At 37.9% G+C, this 18,738-nt stretch overlaps 1 protein-coding gene across 1 annotated transcript in view; it reads left to right on the forward strand.

The window, feature by feature from the left end:
• CDK19 (cyclin dependent kinase 19) overlaps positions 1-18,738 on the forward strand; it is a 121,700-nt gene that overhangs the window by 10,551 nt on the left and 92,411 nt on the right. Inside the window, exon 2 of the mRNA XM_066179416.1 lies at positions 8,784-8,859. Within this exon, the coding sequence (XP_066035513.1) occupies positions 8,784-8,859 (76 nt within the window). The remainder of the gene's footprint in view (positions 1-8,783; positions 8,860-18,738) is intronic.

Raw genomic sequence — 18,738 nt, forward strand, 5'->3', positions numbered from 1 at the left:
TGAGTAACTGCAGCTTTTAGGCCATTGACCTTCTGTTGGTTTTACATTGAGTCAATAATTCTGCTTCTTCTGCTATAGGCAAACCAAATGCATTATAGGGATTTAGAAAAAAAAATTCTGCACCTGGTATTTCAAACATATTCTTGCTAAAAAAGACCCCAAAGAAGTACAGATTTCCTACTATTTGGTGATTTGATAGTAATTTCCCACCTATGAAAGTTGCAGTATTTAGCCAGATTTAGCACTACATAGAAAGAACTGTGATGCACATGAAGCTGGACTGTGTAGTTACGGTACGGCTTTAGGACTTAAAAAATTCCAAAACCAGACAGCTCATTTCTTCACGTTTATAGTTAGTTGCATGCATTCTTCTTAAGTGATTTTATAAGCAAATTACAGATTCTTTTTTTGGCGTAGTCTTAGGACCCTGTTTCTATGATTTTGGTATGTAACTCGCTGACAAATAAAAATTTGTTTCCTCTTTATTTCAGAGGTATTTTTCTCCTTGCTGCCGTTGCTTCTTGTTTTAAGGTAGCAAATCCTCACAAGGATTTGCAAAAAGGTGTGGTATCCTTTCCGGCAGGGAGATATTTCCTAAATCTATTTGTTATCTGTAACCAAGCCTGTCTGTAAAGAAATAAAATCAGGTGCAGCTCTCTCCTCTGCTTAAATATAGCAAATGCTGGAAGAAGCTACCTGGAGCAGCAGAATAATTTTACAGCTTTCAGGGTTTAATATGAACACTTCAGTTTTTACCCTTACAAACAGCCTGTCAAGTGTGCTTACCCCAATCTGCTATGAATGTACGTGTATGAAATTCACAGTTCTCAGTTGCTCCAGATACTTAGGAATCAGTCTAATTTTAGTGGTAGCAACAGCCCTGTAGCTGGTTGAAGTCTTTGAATTTTCATCAATAAATTTGGAGTGAGGGTGGCAGTGACTGAAGTTGTGCTCTCTTTCCTTGCAAAAACAAAATTTTATTATTATTGTGTGAATACTAAATTTTAATAGATTAAGGTTAATAAGATTTCCAGTGATTTGGTATGACATAGATCTTAGACTGTCTGTGATGTGAAATAATCCGAAATTGTTGTTAACAGTTAGAAGGGATCTGTGCTACAAAGATTTGCTTTTAAATTTCTGAATTAGAAACTACTGGAATAAAGAGAAGAGCATATGGTTAAATGATGTGTAATGGTGCTGGAATACTTTTAGCCTCCTCACATTGATATGAAGAGACCTCTACTTCCCACTCCCAGTCTAGTGAAATCATAGCTGGGAAAAAGCTTCCTTTTTTAATGACAGAAAATCTTATCAGTACTCAGATTCACTTTTTATCCTTTTAATCAGCTATCTCCTCATGCATGAAGAACACATCGTTTATGTTAGGTGAAGTTTGTGGGGGTTTATAGGTATTCAGGATCTTTTGTGAGGCTCTGTGGAGGCAGGCAATGTCAGGGACATTGTGTTTAATGACTAGTAACTTAGCATCACTTTAAGAACTTGCCTTGTTCTTTAGCATTCACATTTCCCCGAGTTCATAACCTGGTTTACAGAGGAGTAAACAAGGAGAAGGGTAGCTGTATCACTGGTGTGATTTAGAGATACATTTTGGGTTGTTCTACAGATTATAAAGCAAAATCTGTTTCAATTTCTCATAGGGTGCTGTGATAACACAGAGTGTTTATCAATAATATGATGCAGTTGGTACTTTTAATATGAACTCTTTTAGTCTGACTGGAACATGGCAGATTTTCCAGCAGGCAATGTGTGTAATGTTATTCTGTGTGTAATGGTTGTTCTGCCTATTTCTCACAGTGTATGTGATGAAAGACAAATATCTCTTTAAAAAGCCTAATTGGAATAATCAGTTGCTCAGTATTTGACTGTCTCTGACAATTTATAGTAGATTTAAGCTTAGAATGCTAATTTCAACAAAAAATCCCTATTTTATTGTAAGTTTATTTTTTTTAATCAACCAACTAAGAAAAAAAAGTAATTACTTAAAAAATTCTCAGATTGCATTATGATTCCTGAGTTAATAACTTTTGTCACCTGACATTGGCAAGTCTATGAAATTATTGAAAAATGGAGTAGCAAACTATACAGCATTCAGGAATTTGGTATTGTTGCATTTTGAGAAGAGTAACATCTAAAATGACATACAAACTTCTGCCTTTTGGATGTATTCTTAGGTTGTTCTAAAGGGTTTCATGGGTCGACTTTAAGTCATGGAGGTAGCAGAGGACAGAGAAAAGGGCTGCCTCCTTGTGTTATTCTGTGTATATACTGAGATATCTGGTGTTTGGAGTGAGACCTAGTCGAGTTCAGTAGGTATCTTCAGGCACTGACACCAGTGAGCTCAGAAGCACTTAAGCCCCTTTTTGAAAACTGAGACTGTAAGGACTTGAGACCAAAAAAAAAAAAAAAAAAAAAAAAAAAAAAAAAAAAAAAAAAAAAATCAGAAATACAGTATTTACTGTAGCATATTGTCTCCATTCCAAAAGCTTTTCCCTTTGGTTAACCTGGATCAGCCTTGGAAATTCTATTTTCACTCTAGTTCTTTTTAATATTGTATAGTAGAGACTGTCTGGTTAATGTAAGTTTGTTGCATTGTTCCCACTCCTGAAGTTTGCCTTAGATGTTTCAGATAAGATACATACTCAGCTTTTAAAGATTGCACAGTTACTGCCTGGTGGGGAGTTGGTTTACCACCCTGCTGTTGTCCACAAAAATTGGATTTGTTACCCAGTGGGCAAGAAGCTGATAACTACACACTTGAGAGAGACATTGATTATTTTCAGAGTTCTGCAAGCCTGAGTGCCTAGTGGAATTCCACAAATCAAGTACAACAACTATCAAAACCTTTTGCTATTTATACATATCAGCAAACAAAGGAGTTACTGTTCCATTGGCTACATGTTACATAATCCTTGTATTAATTAGTGTTCTATCTTCTAGTGGTTAATGATTCTCTCACTTCTCATGCTAATCAGTGCCATGGTGTTTCTCTTCTTTTGGGCTGATGGGTTTTTGGGTCAATGATCCGTGAGCTGGTGGTCGGGATCTCCCCCTGCAGAATTGCCTTTTACCCAGGCAGAGCTGATTCAGCACAGTTGTTGGGTAAGGTTTTTAAGTTCCTTCCTTATCTTGGGGATTCTGCCCAATGTCCTTGTGTCCCATAAATTGTTCATTCTTTGTGTCTGCTGTCAGGGGTAAATCCTTCTCCCCAGCTTTGTTAACCTCCTTCTAGGTGTGGGCTCACTGAAACCTGTCAGGCCCTAAAGCGTGACAAGGCAATTCTACCAACAAATAATTTGTCTTTCTCACACCTGGACATCACTTAGAGCTTGTGGGCTGCTCTCTGTTTCACAGACTAAATCTTCCTTCTTGTTGATTAGGTTGAATGTATACAAAGATCAAACATTAAAGAACATCCTTTCTTGAGAACAAATTTACATTTTCTATGTTTTGCAACACTGCCTCTAAGAGGAAAACCCAAGTCCAGGTGACATGCATGTCTGCTCTTTCTGTATGTGAAGTCCTTTCCTGTGGCTGACACACGTGATGTTCTGTTTGCAACACCAAGGATGTTCCCGCCAAATCTCTAGGGGATGCATCAGCACAGAGGCCAGCTATGCAGTCCACAGCCATTACTGAAACTCTTCGCAGTAGCAGAATGAGGTAAACACCTGCTGGTTTCATCCATTCTTTTCATGGCCAAAACCAGCCAGTTGTAGTGAACTTGTCTGGGTCTGGGTTGTAGGAACAGCTGTAGCTGCTGTGAAGTTTTAGCTGCTGCCTGTGAAGGTGAAGAAAGACAAACCTTTTAAACGGCTGATGTGGTCAGGGATTTCTTTTCAAATTTCTGCTTACCATCCTTACTGTTTTACATTTTGAGTTTTTTATGTAGGTCTCAAAATGAACTAATGCATGTGCATTGAAATACAACATGTGTACTGCTGGCTAGAAATAAATTAAGATCAATCTGTAGATTCACAACCACTGCCATTCGTGACTGGTTGTCACACGGATGAAAATGAGCTGGCTGAGCTGCTGACTGGATAAGGCTTGATATGTTTTGGAGAATAGCGGTGGAAGAAAATTACTTTCCTAGTCTGGTAAAGAACATGCACCCTAGAGACACCATGTGTAGATTTTTGATCTAGTAGTTCTTTTGGCTTAGTGACTGCTTCTATAACGATAGAAACACTAAAGCACAAGACCTCACTACTTTTTGGAAAGGATTATGTCCCTTTTCCCAGTCAGTCATAGACTTCTTTTCTGGAACTGTTACCTTTGTAAAGGGCTATGGCCATGTGCTAAGTCTAGGATTAAATCCATGAGCAACTTGCCTAGGGTAACCAGTGCTGAGCATGATGTATTTAGTGGCTTGGCTGCGGTGTTACTGATGAGGTTGTCAGTTAGCTTCTCGTTGCACTTCAGTGTCATGGTTTTGCCTTTTCTCAGGGGGAAAAAGGTTTGCAACTCTTTGTGATCTCCTGCTGAGTGTTTAACTTAATGCTGTCTGGCAGCAATTAAACAAAGTGATCAGAATGTAACCAGATACCTGTATGGACATTGCGTTCCAGGCAGTACTGTGAAGGACGCTGAACGCCATAGTGTTCCCAGGCTTTGTCCTACAAAGTTACAAATACTTAAATTCCATTAGTGTTGTTAGTTGTTACAGGGTTGAATTTTTTTCTGTTACTTCTTTTCTAGCTAAGTCTTGAAATGGTTTTATGGTGCATTTTTTTTTTCTTAAATGTGTGCTTATTATTTATATATGCTATTGTGCACTTAATTTAAGGCAGCTATTATTAGTATATTCTGTAATGATAATATCTGTGTTAACTGATGTGATAGTCACAGTTCTAGCTTCAGAGTGATTGTAGTCTTTCAAGCCAGTTCATTGATGTGGATAATTAATTCTCAGGTTGGGATGTATGTTAAATTTTCTGTGACTTCAAGAGAGACCATCATTGAAAGTCTTCATATTTGAATAATAGGGATAAAAAAATGTTTGAACCATGCACTATTTTCAAATCCTCCTATTTTTCTTATGATCTTGGGCAAGTTGTTTCTAGTTTTCCATTAACTTGTTTGTAAAGTAGTTTCTCATATGATGGGAGGTCTCTGAAGTACAATTGCAATAGTTAAGACACTTTAGCTCCTTTGGAATGTTGTAATTATTCTAAATCTTATGAACTACATTTTTTAAAAAGTGAATTTGGTACTTGGTTCTTTTCAAAGCATTTGGAAAATGGAAACTGAAAGTGTTACCCAGAAGTAGTAATCATATTTTCATTTTCTATATTGAATACTGCAGCTGTACATCAACCACTGAGTAGAATTTTTTGGAGCAAGAGAACAGAGTTTTCCAGTGCACAGTACAAATTAAAATATTGACATTAACCTTAAGGATTGCAGAGTGGGATATTTATTGGTGAGGGTGAAAAACTTGAAGACCAAGTTTTTATAGTGGAGGAATGTTCTCAATGCTTGCTGGCATGCTGTCTATGGCAGTCTGAAATACCAGTTGGGAAGTTTTCAGGGGTCACTATCTCATATTGGCAGTGTCATTTTGGTGAAAAGTTAATCCTTCTTAGAATAGCATGAGTTGTAATATTTCTGAAACCAGAAGCAATGTTGATTTTAATCTTTAAGTCCTAGTTTTGGATTAGGGAACTTGAAGCGTAGAAAAGCCTTGTAGTGGTGTGATGTGGTGCTTGTTTTATTGGGAAATTCTTCTGCATCAGTTTTGAAAAGCATCAATAAAAATTAACTCACAGCTTCCTAAAGTATGGTTTCCCTTTGAGTTCTGCTTTGCTGTGTGTATTGCTCAGATTGGTGAACACATTGCCACCATTAGCCTGGGGTGGCTGTTTGATAGAACCTGCTTGATTAAACCTTGATCTGTGCCGCTTGCTTCCTGCCCTCAGACAAACTCCCTTACAGTTGGAGGTTAAGACCTTCAAGTTAGTTGGCCTGTTCCTGAGACTGTGTTTCTGTGGACCAGATAAAAATGGTTGTGGGCAAAGACTTTGCTTTCTGCTTGGCTATCCCTGGTGTGGATGCCTTTTGCCTCGTACCAGAACTATGTGGTTTGTGGTTGTTGTTTGGAATTGGTGTTAACTTGATCAGGCTTGCTTCACTCCAGCAAAAAATGTACTGATATAGGATCTGTCAGAAAAGGATTTATAAAAGCTTTCCTGCTGTGTAATGCTGTAGAATTTCTTGAAATGTGTTCAGAGTTCACTAGAGATTTTCTGAAATGAAATATAAGTACTTTGCCCTGTCTCAAGTGTTTAGTGAGAGCATTGGTCTTTAGGGAGTTGAACAGTGTACTTACCTGTCACACACACCATTTGATATTATTTATTGAATTCTTACATGTGGGGAAATAGCTAATTAATTACCTATGTGTTGTTTTCTTTGGCTACTTCAGTGAATAACCAGAATTGTGTTTCATCAGATTGCACTGGCTGCCTTGCTTTTCAAGTTTTGAATATATTTCTTCCTTTTGCAAATTATCTTGAATGGGAAATATTATCAGCTAAAATACCACTTGGAGGACATCTTTTGAAAGTGCTTTAAGTAGCTATTATGTTTCCATAATAAGGACAGTTAACTTTGGAAAAGTATTCGTATAGAATTGCATTTCTGCCAAAGCAAGTAATTAGTATTTAAAGGAGGCTGTGTTTATGATTCCAAAGCTGTTGGGAGAAAAAAGAAGTCTGGTTGAGAATACGATCTCTTCGGAGTTCTTTATCCTTGCCACCCATTTATTATAGATAAGCATTTCATTATCCCTATTTTTGCTCATTTTTTACAAAACCTAGTATTTTAGAACTATCTGGGTTGCAGCTCAGTAAGAATGCTGCCTTTTCCCACATGCTGTAATACCTTAGGTTGTTGGATTGGTTGGGGTTTTTTTTTAAACCTCTTTCATAATTTCTCATTTGTATCCTGAAGTTCTGCATGGAATGGCTGTCTGTCAAGTGCTGACAGCCTCGCTGTGGCAGTGACGTTCAGCAGTGCTGCTGAAGGCAGTGTGTGCCAAGTGTCATGCCTGGTCTCTGCAGTGACCTTCACTCTGTGAAGGTCTGAGTAACTGGATGCAATGCTTTGCATGTAGAACTAGTTCAAGGGTGGCCATATCAGTGTGGTCCTGTGCCTGATTCAGTAGATGTGCCAAAACAAGGATGTGATGCAGGGCTGTAGTGACTACACTGCTTTGGGATTCCAGCTGATAGTTGTGCACAGGATTTTTTGTGCTACATAGTTTAAACATGACCATAGTTTAAGTGCCATGATCAATTTTGTATGTGCAGAATTGGTTTTGCTTCTGCAGACAACATAATTTTGTCTTCATAGTCTCTGTAAGCGAACTGAGTTAATGGAGTCAATACTTTGCAGTGTATGGAAATCCTGTGCATAGGTAGCAGGACCATGTATAAGAGGGGATGGGCATTTATTATTTACTGTTTAAAATTTGGACTAATTAATGAAATCAGAAACAATTCCTGAGAGATAAGGTGTGATCTTATCACCTGTGAAGTTACACGTTTTCTTGTGTTGTTGGAAAAATTGGGAATTTTTCTTGTTAAAATTTTCTTTCAAAAAGTGTAGCTCAGTGTTAACTGTAGACATGCATTGAGGGTTTAGCTGCTACTGAAAATTACTGAGAATAATGCTTGCCTGTGTTACTTACAATATGTGTAAATGACTATTGTTTCAAGTTATGTCATGATGTCCCCACATTTTTCCACTCAGTCACTTCTCATCCTGTGAATTTTGGAGGGAGGGGGTCTGGCAGAAGGTGGAAAACAGGCTGAAGCTGGCAGGACACAGGCTTAGAGTTCAATGCCAGAGAGACTGAAGCAAGTGCAGACTGAGAATCTTTCTGTGTGGCAAAACAAAATGGTTTGGGACTGGAAGGAGGGCTGACTGAGGTCTACCAGAAATGCCATGGGGGATTTGGGCAGGGGCTTGTGGGTTGTTGAGTTGTGACTGGTGAGTCTGCAAAGGGGCATCAACACTGTGGGCATTGATGCCTACCAGCATCTGTCATTGACAGCTGAATCCATGTTGTAGGCTGGTTCTGTTATATCATGAAAGCTTCAAGATTTTACCTGCATTTGTTGTTCTTTTGGTGGTCCCTCTAAATCACTTCCAACTGTGATTATTTAAAAGGATAGTACAGTGTTGGGCTGAAGATTTTCTCAAATTCTGACTTTGTACATCAGGGCACAGATGTGCTGTGTAGGGATCTGTGAGTAGCCAATGCTTATTATATAATTAGTTTAAAATAGTAGTATTTCAGAAGTAAAAGTGAATTGAGAGTGGCTCATATAATCAAGAAAAAAGCTTGGCATTCCCAGATATTTCTAGGAGACTTTTCCAGGCATGGGAATATGACTGCAGTGTTTTCACAGTAGTAGACAGTATCCTGGAATTTCAGGGAAAATGTCCTCCAAAACTCAGTGTTTGCAGTTATGTGTAGATATTATGTCTGTTTGCAGAGAGAAATGGATATAGGTTAACCAGGGGTTTTTTTATTAAGAAGTTTTTGTTTGGGAACTGTAAGGTCTTTGTTTAAAGAAAACTTGCTTTTCATATCAAAGTGTAATTTATGCATAAAAGCAGATTAGCTTTTCAGCTTCTTCATCCAGACCAAATTAAAGTGTTTCACCTTTATACTTATATTGATTGGTGTAATGTAAGTCAGAGTTAAATAAATTTTTCTTTCTCTCCTTTTTTTTTTTTTCATATGTGCACAGAAAAGATGAAAAGGAGTATGCACTGAAGCAAATTGAAGGTACAGGGATATCCATGTCGGCCTGTAGAGAGATTGCAGTAAGTGTACATAAACAAAAGTAATTTTACTGACATTATTACTCAATAGGTATTTTATTTTCCTGGAATTATGTAACATAAAGATTATCCAAATGTTGTCCTTGAAGTATGCAAGCATGGAAGTTTATTCCGATCTGTGCCTTTTTAAGAAGCTTTTAAAATCATAATTTTCTTTTAGTTCTTTTTAGGTAATAGCAGTGCCTCTTTCTGATATAATTTTGTTTCATCCTCTTATGTGTGTTGAAAGGGAAATAAGTACGAACTTCTAAATGAAGACTTACTTTAAAAAGGAATGTTTTAAAATGACTTGAAAGAAAAAGGTTCTGAAAGACTACAACTACCATCTGAAGTCCACTTACTAATAACATCTTATTTTAGACTAATGGTAGCTTGTTCTTTAGTATCTGAGAACAGTTTCTCACTTTTAATTTGTTTTGTCAAGTAGAGAGAAGTTTCACAGCAAAATGAAAACCAGCTTTAATTATATTTTATTGCTGTGTCTTCTATTACATACCTATAATTCCTTTAGATTTGGTAAAAAATGTGTTTTTAAATGAAGGTAGAATTTGATCTTTAAACGTTTTTTAGGTCTGAAAATGTGCGTTACTGACCAAATGCTGGATACCAAGTAAAATTTTGTAATGCAAGTATTTCTTGCATTGCAAAAGAAGTGTACTTGCTTAAATTGCACTTGATTAAATATTTGCCTAGTGTTAATGCTGTCACTATGCAGTCAGCTGTTGAAATGTATCTTAGGATTGTGCCTAAAGCTTTTATAATCTTGCAGTGTTGCATTGAAATACAGCATTCAGATGTACAATGCAATCTGAGGCATTAGAAACTCATGGTGTCCATGAACTGAACAAACCACTGGCTTGTGTTTAGTGTAGTGTCCATGGATATTCTGTATGAAGAGACTTAACAGATAAAACTGCAGTCCTTTTAAAGTGCTTATCACTGTAAGGTCAAGGGCACCCATGGATTTGAGAGGTGGCCACATTGCTATCAGTCACTTTACACAGGATTTACCCAGTGACCTTTTTTTGCTAATACTTCTGCCTTTGGAGGAAATAGGAAATCCTCTTTTAGCATCAGTACTAGGTTATGTTCTTGGTATTACAAAGTCATTTTTGACAATATTGAGGGGTTTTTCTTTCTTGGATTCTTGTCCTTTGTTTTAAATTGTACTGCTGTGGAGATGTGTGGATTAGTCTGAAGCAGGCTTTCCTATGGGCATGGTAGCACTGTGATATGGAGCTGGTTCTGTCTACCTGGACACAATAATGTAAGGAAGGAGAGAGTGTCAAATTATGTTTTAACTCCTGTGATGAATCACTTTTTTAAAAAAAAAGATTTGTAAAGCGTTGTACAAAGGTCAGTACAACTTGTGAATTTTGGCATCTACTGTGTAAGTTACCTGACTGCTTTCAGTGGTTCTTCTGGTAATTCTTCCATGAGTTATGTTTCATTCTTCAAACCTTTTTGTAAAACTCTGTAACCTGAGCTAATGCAGCACATCAGCATTTGCCTCAGTGAAATTTCAGGTCAAATATTAGAAATGTGACAAAGGTAAAGGTGAAGTAGTTGAAAAAAAATTACGAAGTTTTTGTCATATGGAAACAGGCCAAAATCAAGTGCATTTTCCATAAAAAGAAATGGACTTCAAAATAATGCATCAATAGCTTATCTTATAAAGACTTAGATAGGTGACAAAGACAGTAATGTTTACTGATAAAATAAGGATTATCAGCCTGGACAGAGGCCTTTTAAAAAATGTCATGAGCAGTTCTTTCGGCATTTAACCCTTCCCTTTTGCTCCAGCGGCAAAACAAACCCAAATCCCACTTTGGAAGATGAGAAAATGACAGGGGCACCAGTGTAACTGTTTCTGTGTATGTTCAGAATATTTTAATAGTTCTGTAAACTTTAGACACTTGACATTGTTCTTAAGAAATATATTGCTGAACTGAAAGGCGTTCAGTTTCACAGTCCAAGACTATTTTGTGTGTCTTACTGCATAGATACCTCTAATAAGATTGGCTGGCTAGCCTTCCCTATAGGAAAAGGCAGACAACTCTTCTCTTTTGACATTACGAATCAAGTTGGTCTGTCTTTGCTTAGGACTTCAGAACCCATAAAGTTTCTCTTACTGCTATTAATTCATAGGAACTTTTTCTGGAAGAAAGTTTAACAGTGAAAACATCATATAGGCAGTGGTTCCTGTGGCAAGTGATTGTTGCTTTATTTCAGCTGTAGGGTGATGCCTGTTTAAAGAATCCTTATTTTAGCCAATTCTGTTTTATTGAGTGTGAAAGTATTAAAAAGGACTCTATACGTCAAAGAATTGTGTGTGTGTGTAAAAACCTAATTAGTTCCCTGTAACTCAAGAGTGTTCTGAAGATAACTGAAATGCTAACTATTTCTGTGTTCTTGTTATGAGGCCGATTATTGCTTGGCTTAAGCAACAGCATTTTTTTTGAAGAGCAGAGCTGAAAAATGTGAATGAGAGTAATGAAATAGTGTTTCTATTTTTAGATGATTATTTAGTTAATGAGTGTGACATTTCTTTCAGCTCAAGGCTTGCATTAACTTATTTTGGAACCTGAGGTTGGTTGAAAGGAAGACTTTAATTCTGCTTCTTTTGTGTTTTACATTTTTTCCTTACCTTATCTAAGTAGGTTCTTTAGAACAAGAAGTGGAGACACAAGAAACAGACCAGAGAAGTATTATTTGTTAAGACTGTTTTTTTCCTGGCCATCATCTGTTAAGAACCCATAGCTATGACTTTAAAAATCTGCCAACAGGTAGCAGTAATGGAATTTTTTTTTTTTTTTTTTTAAATCAAAAAAGCACCAGGGTAATACAGCTTTATCTGAGATTTCTTGTCCCAAAGGCTTCACTTCCTGTGAGAGTACATCTGAGTTAATTCAAGGACTTTGTTTTTCGCAGTAAAGAGACTATAAACTTAATTGTGGATTTTGGGAAAAAATAATCAAGAAAAAAAGAAAAGTAACAAGCCTTTTCTTAGTCAGTGCCATTCACCAGTAATATAAATTTTAAATATATGGATATGTATCCTGTCCCTGAGCATGGAAGAACTAAAGTGCAATTGTTATTGTTATTGGCTTGTTTAGCAGATATGATGAGGTTCAAGATCCTAAGTGAATGAAGCATGTCAAAAAAGCAGGATCACAACCCTGGACTTTAGGAAAACAGACTTGAACCTCTTCAGGTATCTGCTTGGAAGTATAAAGTGAAATACAGCCCGGGAGAGAAGAGGGGTCCAGGAAAACTTGTTGATATTTGAGGATTACCCTGTCCAAACTCAAGAAAGTTCCATCCCAGCAAGTGGGAAAGCAAGCAAGGGCAACAGGAGGCCTGTGTGGATGAGCAAGGAGCTTGTTATTAAACCTGGACATGAAATGGAATTATATATGAAATGGAAGCAGGGATAGGCATAATAAGAGAAGTACAGAGTTGCTGTTTGATCTTGCTAGAATAGGGGTTAGAAAAGGCTGACATGGAGTTGGGTCTGGCAAGGGACCAGAAGGACAACAAGGAAAGATTCTCCAAGTACATGAATATCAAAAAGAAGACTAAAGAAAACATAAGCCTACAACTGAATGGGAATAAATGGTATGGAAAAGGCCAAGGAATTCAGTAATTTTTTTGCCTCAGTGTTTAACAGAAAGTCCAGCCTTCAGGAGTCTCATGGTCTTAAGAGCAGAGAGAAAGTTGAGGAAGGAAGCCTTGTCTTGGTGGAGGAGATCCAGGTTAGGGAGCGCTCAAACTGGACACACACAAGTCTGTGGCACCTGGTGAGTTGCTCCCCCAAGTGCTGGGAACTGCTTGGATTTCATTATGTGACTACTCTCAGTTACCTTAGAAAGATAAAGGTGAATGGAAGGGAACAAGTGTCACTCCTCTTTCCAAGGAGAATCAGGGGAGAACTGCAAGTTGGTCAGCTCCACCTTAGTTGCTGGGGGGTGATGAAGAAAATCCTCATGGAAACTATTTCCAAACATATGCAGGGCAAGATGGTGATTGGAAGTAGTTAGCATGAATTTTCCAAGGGAAAATGATCCTTAACCCACCTGTTTGTCTTGTATAATGAGATGTCTGGCTCAGTGAATGGGGTGAATGCTGTAGATCCCGTTTATCCTGACTTTAGTGGGGTTTTTCATGGTGTCTTCCATAATATTCTCACAGAGCACTCAACAGAGTCTACAGACAAAAATGACTCTACTAAAGGTTTCACATGAAGCAGTGACTTGAGTCAAGACTTGAATGTTCTTTGGTCAGCTTCTGGTCCTTTCTAGCTTTTTTTTTGCACCCTTGCCAAGGAGAACTTCCTTTCTTCCAAGGATAAATTACCAACTCTAGCCTTCTTCTCTGTAAATAATAACCTTAATTCTCAACTTAATTCAATGCTTCTATATCAGAGTGGTTTTATAGCTCATTCTTTTATTTTTTTTTTTCCTATGGGGAAAAAAAGAGACCAGGCTGTTGCAGATGATTTAAATGGGGGAAGCAGAAACCCAAACCAGCATTGCTAGCCTAGTTTTTTTTTTAAGGTGTACCCTAAATTGGTACTGTTTTGCCCTGTGTGAATGTTGGGTCTGGGTCCTGTAACCATTTTAGTTGCCACATCTTTTGCCTATGTGTGCTGGTTGTTAGGGAAGGCTGCTCCTTCTGGGAGGCCTTGAAATGGTGCCAGTAGGCTGTGGCACACTAGTGGGAGCATTAGTTGGCCTTTGTTATTCGAACTTGCATTTATGGATACAGGCTAAAATAAATTCAAACTCTATTGTTAAATGAGTTACTGAAAGCCCAGTTGAACAATTAAGCATGGACAAATCATTCTCAGGCCTGTTGCCTGCTCATGTAGTATATGTTCCAAGGTACTACAGCATACAGATATTTTGGTTTCTGAGGGTGGGCAAAGTTTTAGAAGCCTTTACATCTTTGTAACATTTTTGTGTTTGTCAGCTCTCTTGAAGGCAGCACTTTCTTACTGTATTTTTGTGTTTTCTGCCTCCCTGCTGTCCATGGCCTTCCTTTCTTTGTGGACAGTTCTTCTAGGGTTGTGTGCCCCTCTTTTTGGGCTTGGGTACACTGTGATGTTGTGGTGCTGAAGCTGAGCCAAGGAAGTCAGCCAGACTTACTGTCACCATCTTGAAGCACTTTGTGCCTTTGTCATGTGTTTCCTCTGGTGCCATTGGCAGCGTGGCACGGGGACTCAAGGGGGCATGTTATGCCTTGCTGGTAGAGCTATTAAAACTTAGTTTTTACCTCTGTCAGTTGCTGCACATCATTTACAAGCTGTTCTCGCCTCCCTGGTTGGGAACCACTTAGTCAAATGAGCTAAATATGAAGTTAATTTGGGACTGTGGACCAGGCTGGCCTTAAACAGCTTTGACCTGTCTCTGTATCTCTTAGTAATGTGAAAAAGGTCAGCTGTACAGGAATAATGATAACTTTTCAGTATTTATAAAACACTTAGAAGTTTTGTAATGCCATTGTCTCTCATCAAGTAATGTTGCATAAAATTTCATAATAGGTACAAGTTCTGCGCTTTGGCTCTATCGGCCTTTTCTTTGTCCGTGACTATCACAGTGCCTTGCAGTACTTGCTGCAGTGTAGACTTATGTAGACTTTGGTCCCTGGCTTTATTGGAGGCAAGGTTGAGTAAAAAAAGTCTTTTAAAAAGTCAGTGTACCTGAGTACATTTGCTGTAGGAGTTTTTTTTTGAATGTCAAGACTTCTTTTCCCATGCCAGGACAGGATAAATGAGTAGAATATTTGGCAATGTAAAATCTCCCCATAAATTCTCTACTACCTAATTAGAAAAGATTGTGGAAACTTTGAAACTCCACTCTGTCGTTTCAATAGCTGGAGGTAGTGAAATAAGTGAAAAAAACCTTTTTTTTTTTTTTTGAAGGGATTTTTATTAGAGAGCTAAGGCATGTGTTGGCTAGAAGTGTCTATGCATTGTGATTTTATGAGTATGAATCAGCTGGAAAAAGGTTTTTTGGTTCAGTTACATGACAATTTGTGTTTTGTGTGCCATAGGAAGAATAGGAGCTCAGTGCGTTACATGATCTAATCTTGTATAATCTGTGTAATTTAAATGCTTTTTGTATAAGGGAGTACTTAAAGAAGACTAAAAATGTCCACAGAACCCTTTTGAAGAATAACCAAAGCAGGAATTTATTTTATTGCATCTGAAAGAACTATGAACTTCATTAAACAAAAAAGTACACAAGTAGTAAATATGTGGAATAAAACTGTTTTCATTTAATCAATTAAGTTGCTGTTTTTATCAGCCCATAAATACACCGTAGTGTTTATGAAAATAAAGTTTCACACCTTGAAGTACAATTTTATATCAAGAAATTGGACAAAAGTAGAGCATCATCTGAAGCAGCTAATTGGCTTCATTGTCTTAACTACAGCTATCTCCTTCAGCAATTTAACAACAAAAAAGAGCATGCAGAGGAGAAAGGAAAAGGGAAATGCTGCTTTTAGATTTCTAAATGCAAAATTTGCAACCTCTTTTCATGCAGAGGTTACTTTTCTTTTCTTGAAGCTGTGTTTCTGCTCAAAGCAGGAGAGCAATATCAATAAATCTATGGCAAATACATTAAAAAGAAGAAAAAGAAACCTTTTACCCCATTCTAACATGGTATGAGCTGAGGATATGTCTCTATGAGTTTGGTACTTGACATCAGTTGGGATATAATCCAAATTCCCAGTGCAGCTGACTAGGGAAAATGACTGTTCAGTGCTATTTAGGCTCAGTTATTTTCACTTTGAATTTGCTGTTTTGTTCAGATTCTGAATATTCTCAGAACACACAAATGCAAAACCAACTGATGGTGCCTTCAGCAGAAATGAACAAAAAACCAAAGCCAAAGTGCTTCAGATTAAGCTTTAGGGAGCAATGCATTGAAAGCAAATGGCTACTTTGTCACTCAGATAAAGAAAAATAGAGTCGCTAATAATGCAAAGAAGAGGTTTTTGAATACTTACTTACCAAACCTAAGTACTCCCTGCAAGACTGTGTGTATGTGCACAAGCGAATATATATACTTATGTTTTAAAGCTTCAGTTGGAAGTTTTGTAAATTTTGTGTTGTTTTCTGAATTTGTCATAAACTTTCAGTTTTGTTTCTCATGCTTTCTTTCACGTTGCATATTTTTCTTATGTTCCTCCATTTGTGCTTTCACTGTAGTTAAGTAAAATTAGTTTGTACCTGTTTTCAGTTTATTCTGTGTGGAGCTATAAAATTGTTTGAATTAATATATTGACTTTACAAAACTAGAATGTCTCTAATTTAACACTGCATTTGACTATTTTTATGCCTCAGGCTGAGAGGTGATGGCATGGGTTTTCTGATGATAGATTATTTTTAAGTTGGAACTCCTATTATTGAATTGTGCATTTAGAAACAGACTCACATCGTCCTGTTCAGCCTTTCATAACCAGTGTAGTAGGACAAGCTCTTGTTGCACTCAACTTCCCTTGTAAGTGTCAAAGCAAGGTGAGCTTCAGCTCTCTTGACACCATCCCTACATGCCTGGGCAATATCTGGAAACTCCTCCCCTGTAGCCTGTCCCTGTTTGCACCTCTGTATGCTTATATTTGCTCTGACAATCTGCTTAGCCAAACAGGTCTCCTACTTGTATTTCTCAATAGACGTGCCAGTTTTCCTAAGCAACTTTGCTCTTCAGAGCTGCTTGCTGTGGCTACCTACCAATTTCTTCAGTAAGCTGAAGTACGCTGTCCTGAAGCTCCAGGTCTGTGCTCTGCTGCATGCGTTCTTCACTCAGGATCTTAGTATCATAGGATAATGTAGTGGCTTGGGTTGGAGGGGGCCTTAAAGATCACCTAATTCCATCCTCCCTGCCATGGGCCAGGGATGCCACAAGTAGGTCAGTTTGCTCATGGCCTCATCCAACCTGACCACGGACACTGTGGGAGATGTGGAATCCACGGCTTCTCTGGGCGACCTGTTCTAGTTCCTCACCACCCTCTGAGTAAAGAAATTCCTAATTTTTAAAAAATCTTTCTTCTCTTTTTTAACTTGACATTCTTCTCCCTTTTCCTATCACTGTCTGCCCACCTAAAAAAGTCCTTCTCCTTTTTATAAGCCCCCTTTAAGTACAGGAAAGCCGAAGATGATCTCCCTGGAGTCGTCTTCTCTGCACTGAATATCTTCAGGTGTACTAGTTGATGGTTGCAACAGCCAAAGCTACCTTGTCAAATCTCCAACCAGTTCTTCATTGTTTGAGAACTACTGTGTTTTTTTGGTCCTTCCAGTATGTGTATCAAGAAGCTGTTCCTGATAGCCTCCCAAAATTAACTGAGTTAATTCCAGCAGATGTCAAGGAGGCAAATGTCTTATAAGAATGATGGCTTATGGGTCAGACACTTCTCTGAGTTCTAAAGAATTCACCCTATGCCTTATCCTTATCAGATGGTTCTGCAATGTACTCTCAACACAATGTCCTCCATACTGGTCTCTCTGGTGTCCCAGATCTGTAAACTGCCTGAGACTTCTTGGTTCTCATGTGAGGCAGAAATGAAATACTATTAGTAGTGCTTAAACTGGATGAATTTAATGCAGAACAGAGATGACTGGATTGCAAATGGATCATCACTGGAAGAAAAAAAATTCTAGGAATTTGATCAAATGTTGCTTTTTTCAATAAATTATCTGTCATTGTCTTCACCTCTGTGTTTGGCTAAATGGATAGTGTTTTCAATCTGCAGTCATATTTTACTCTGCAATTTTTTGTGTAGAAATTGTAGTCAGCTTTGTTATTGAAGGCAAAATGTTACCTTCTACTAAAATTTTATTCACTCACTTGCATTCCATTATGTGAACAGTTTCAATGTGGTATTTGTTTTCTTGTGGACCTCTGTGTCTATTTCTGTGGTAAACTGAACAGTATCTCTATTTAAATACAGCTTCTGCTGTACCCTACTGAGATTTTTCTTGTCTTTATGATGACTTGAGACATTAATGTGTGGGGGTTTCAAGACAGAGGGGGGGACTTTCCTGTTTTGACACTGTAGTTAAGAGTACAACATGGAGTGGATAGCCTGGTGTCTTTAATTCTGTGATGCGTCTTACAGTGTGATGCTTTGTTCGCATTTTGATAAGAAAGGTATGAGCATCATAGTCTTAGCTTATAGCTCTCTGCTCTGTTTGGCCATCTAATTGGCAAAATGCTTCTGGCTTGTAGAAAGAGCATCAGTCATGCTTCCTCTGTCCCTGCAGTGTCAGGATGCTTCCTGGAACCTGCCTGTTGCCTGCATGTAGTGGAGGTACTAAGTTGTGGTACGTGAATATGCCACAGGTATACTTGAGCTTTTTTATATGTTGCCACCTGAGCCTACTGAAGTTAACGTACTCCAGACAGGCTGTATTTCTGGAAAAAGTTGTTAGTTTTTTCAATATGTGGAATATTGAAAAAAATCTATCAGTAGAATGATTTTGATCAGAGGCAGTTATGAAATGGGAGATCTACTGCCAGTTCTTGAAGACATTGTGTCCCTGCCTTTTCTTTCTGTGCTAATGAATTTACTCCATCCCATGGCCCCTGCAAAGTTTATTTCTCAACTGTCATTGTTTTTCAGTATTTTCACTTGCTTATTAGATTACTTTAGTTTCATTTTTATCTTAGTTCCCTTTGGTACTATTTCCCTTGCTTTGCTTTATCTCCAGATGTCTTTAATATGTACAGGCAGTATGGTGGTTTTGTGTCTGCTTGTTCTATCTTGGGTCCATTTTTGTTTGATTTCTCTAAGCTCCTACCCTAAAAAAGCTTCTTATGACTGTGATTAATGATCTTTCTCTTAGCAAACTCCAAG

The sequence above is a fragment of the Chamaea fasciata genome, unplaced genomic scaffold (assembly GCF_029207755.1).
Source record: "Chamaea fasciata isolate MVZ Bird 193981 ecotype frontalis unplaced genomic scaffold, bChaFas1.0.hap1 SCAF_3, whole genome shotgun sequence".
Taxonomy (NCBI): domain Eukaryota; kingdom Metazoa; phylum Chordata; class Aves; order Passeriformes; family Sylviidae; genus Chamaea; species Chamaea fasciata.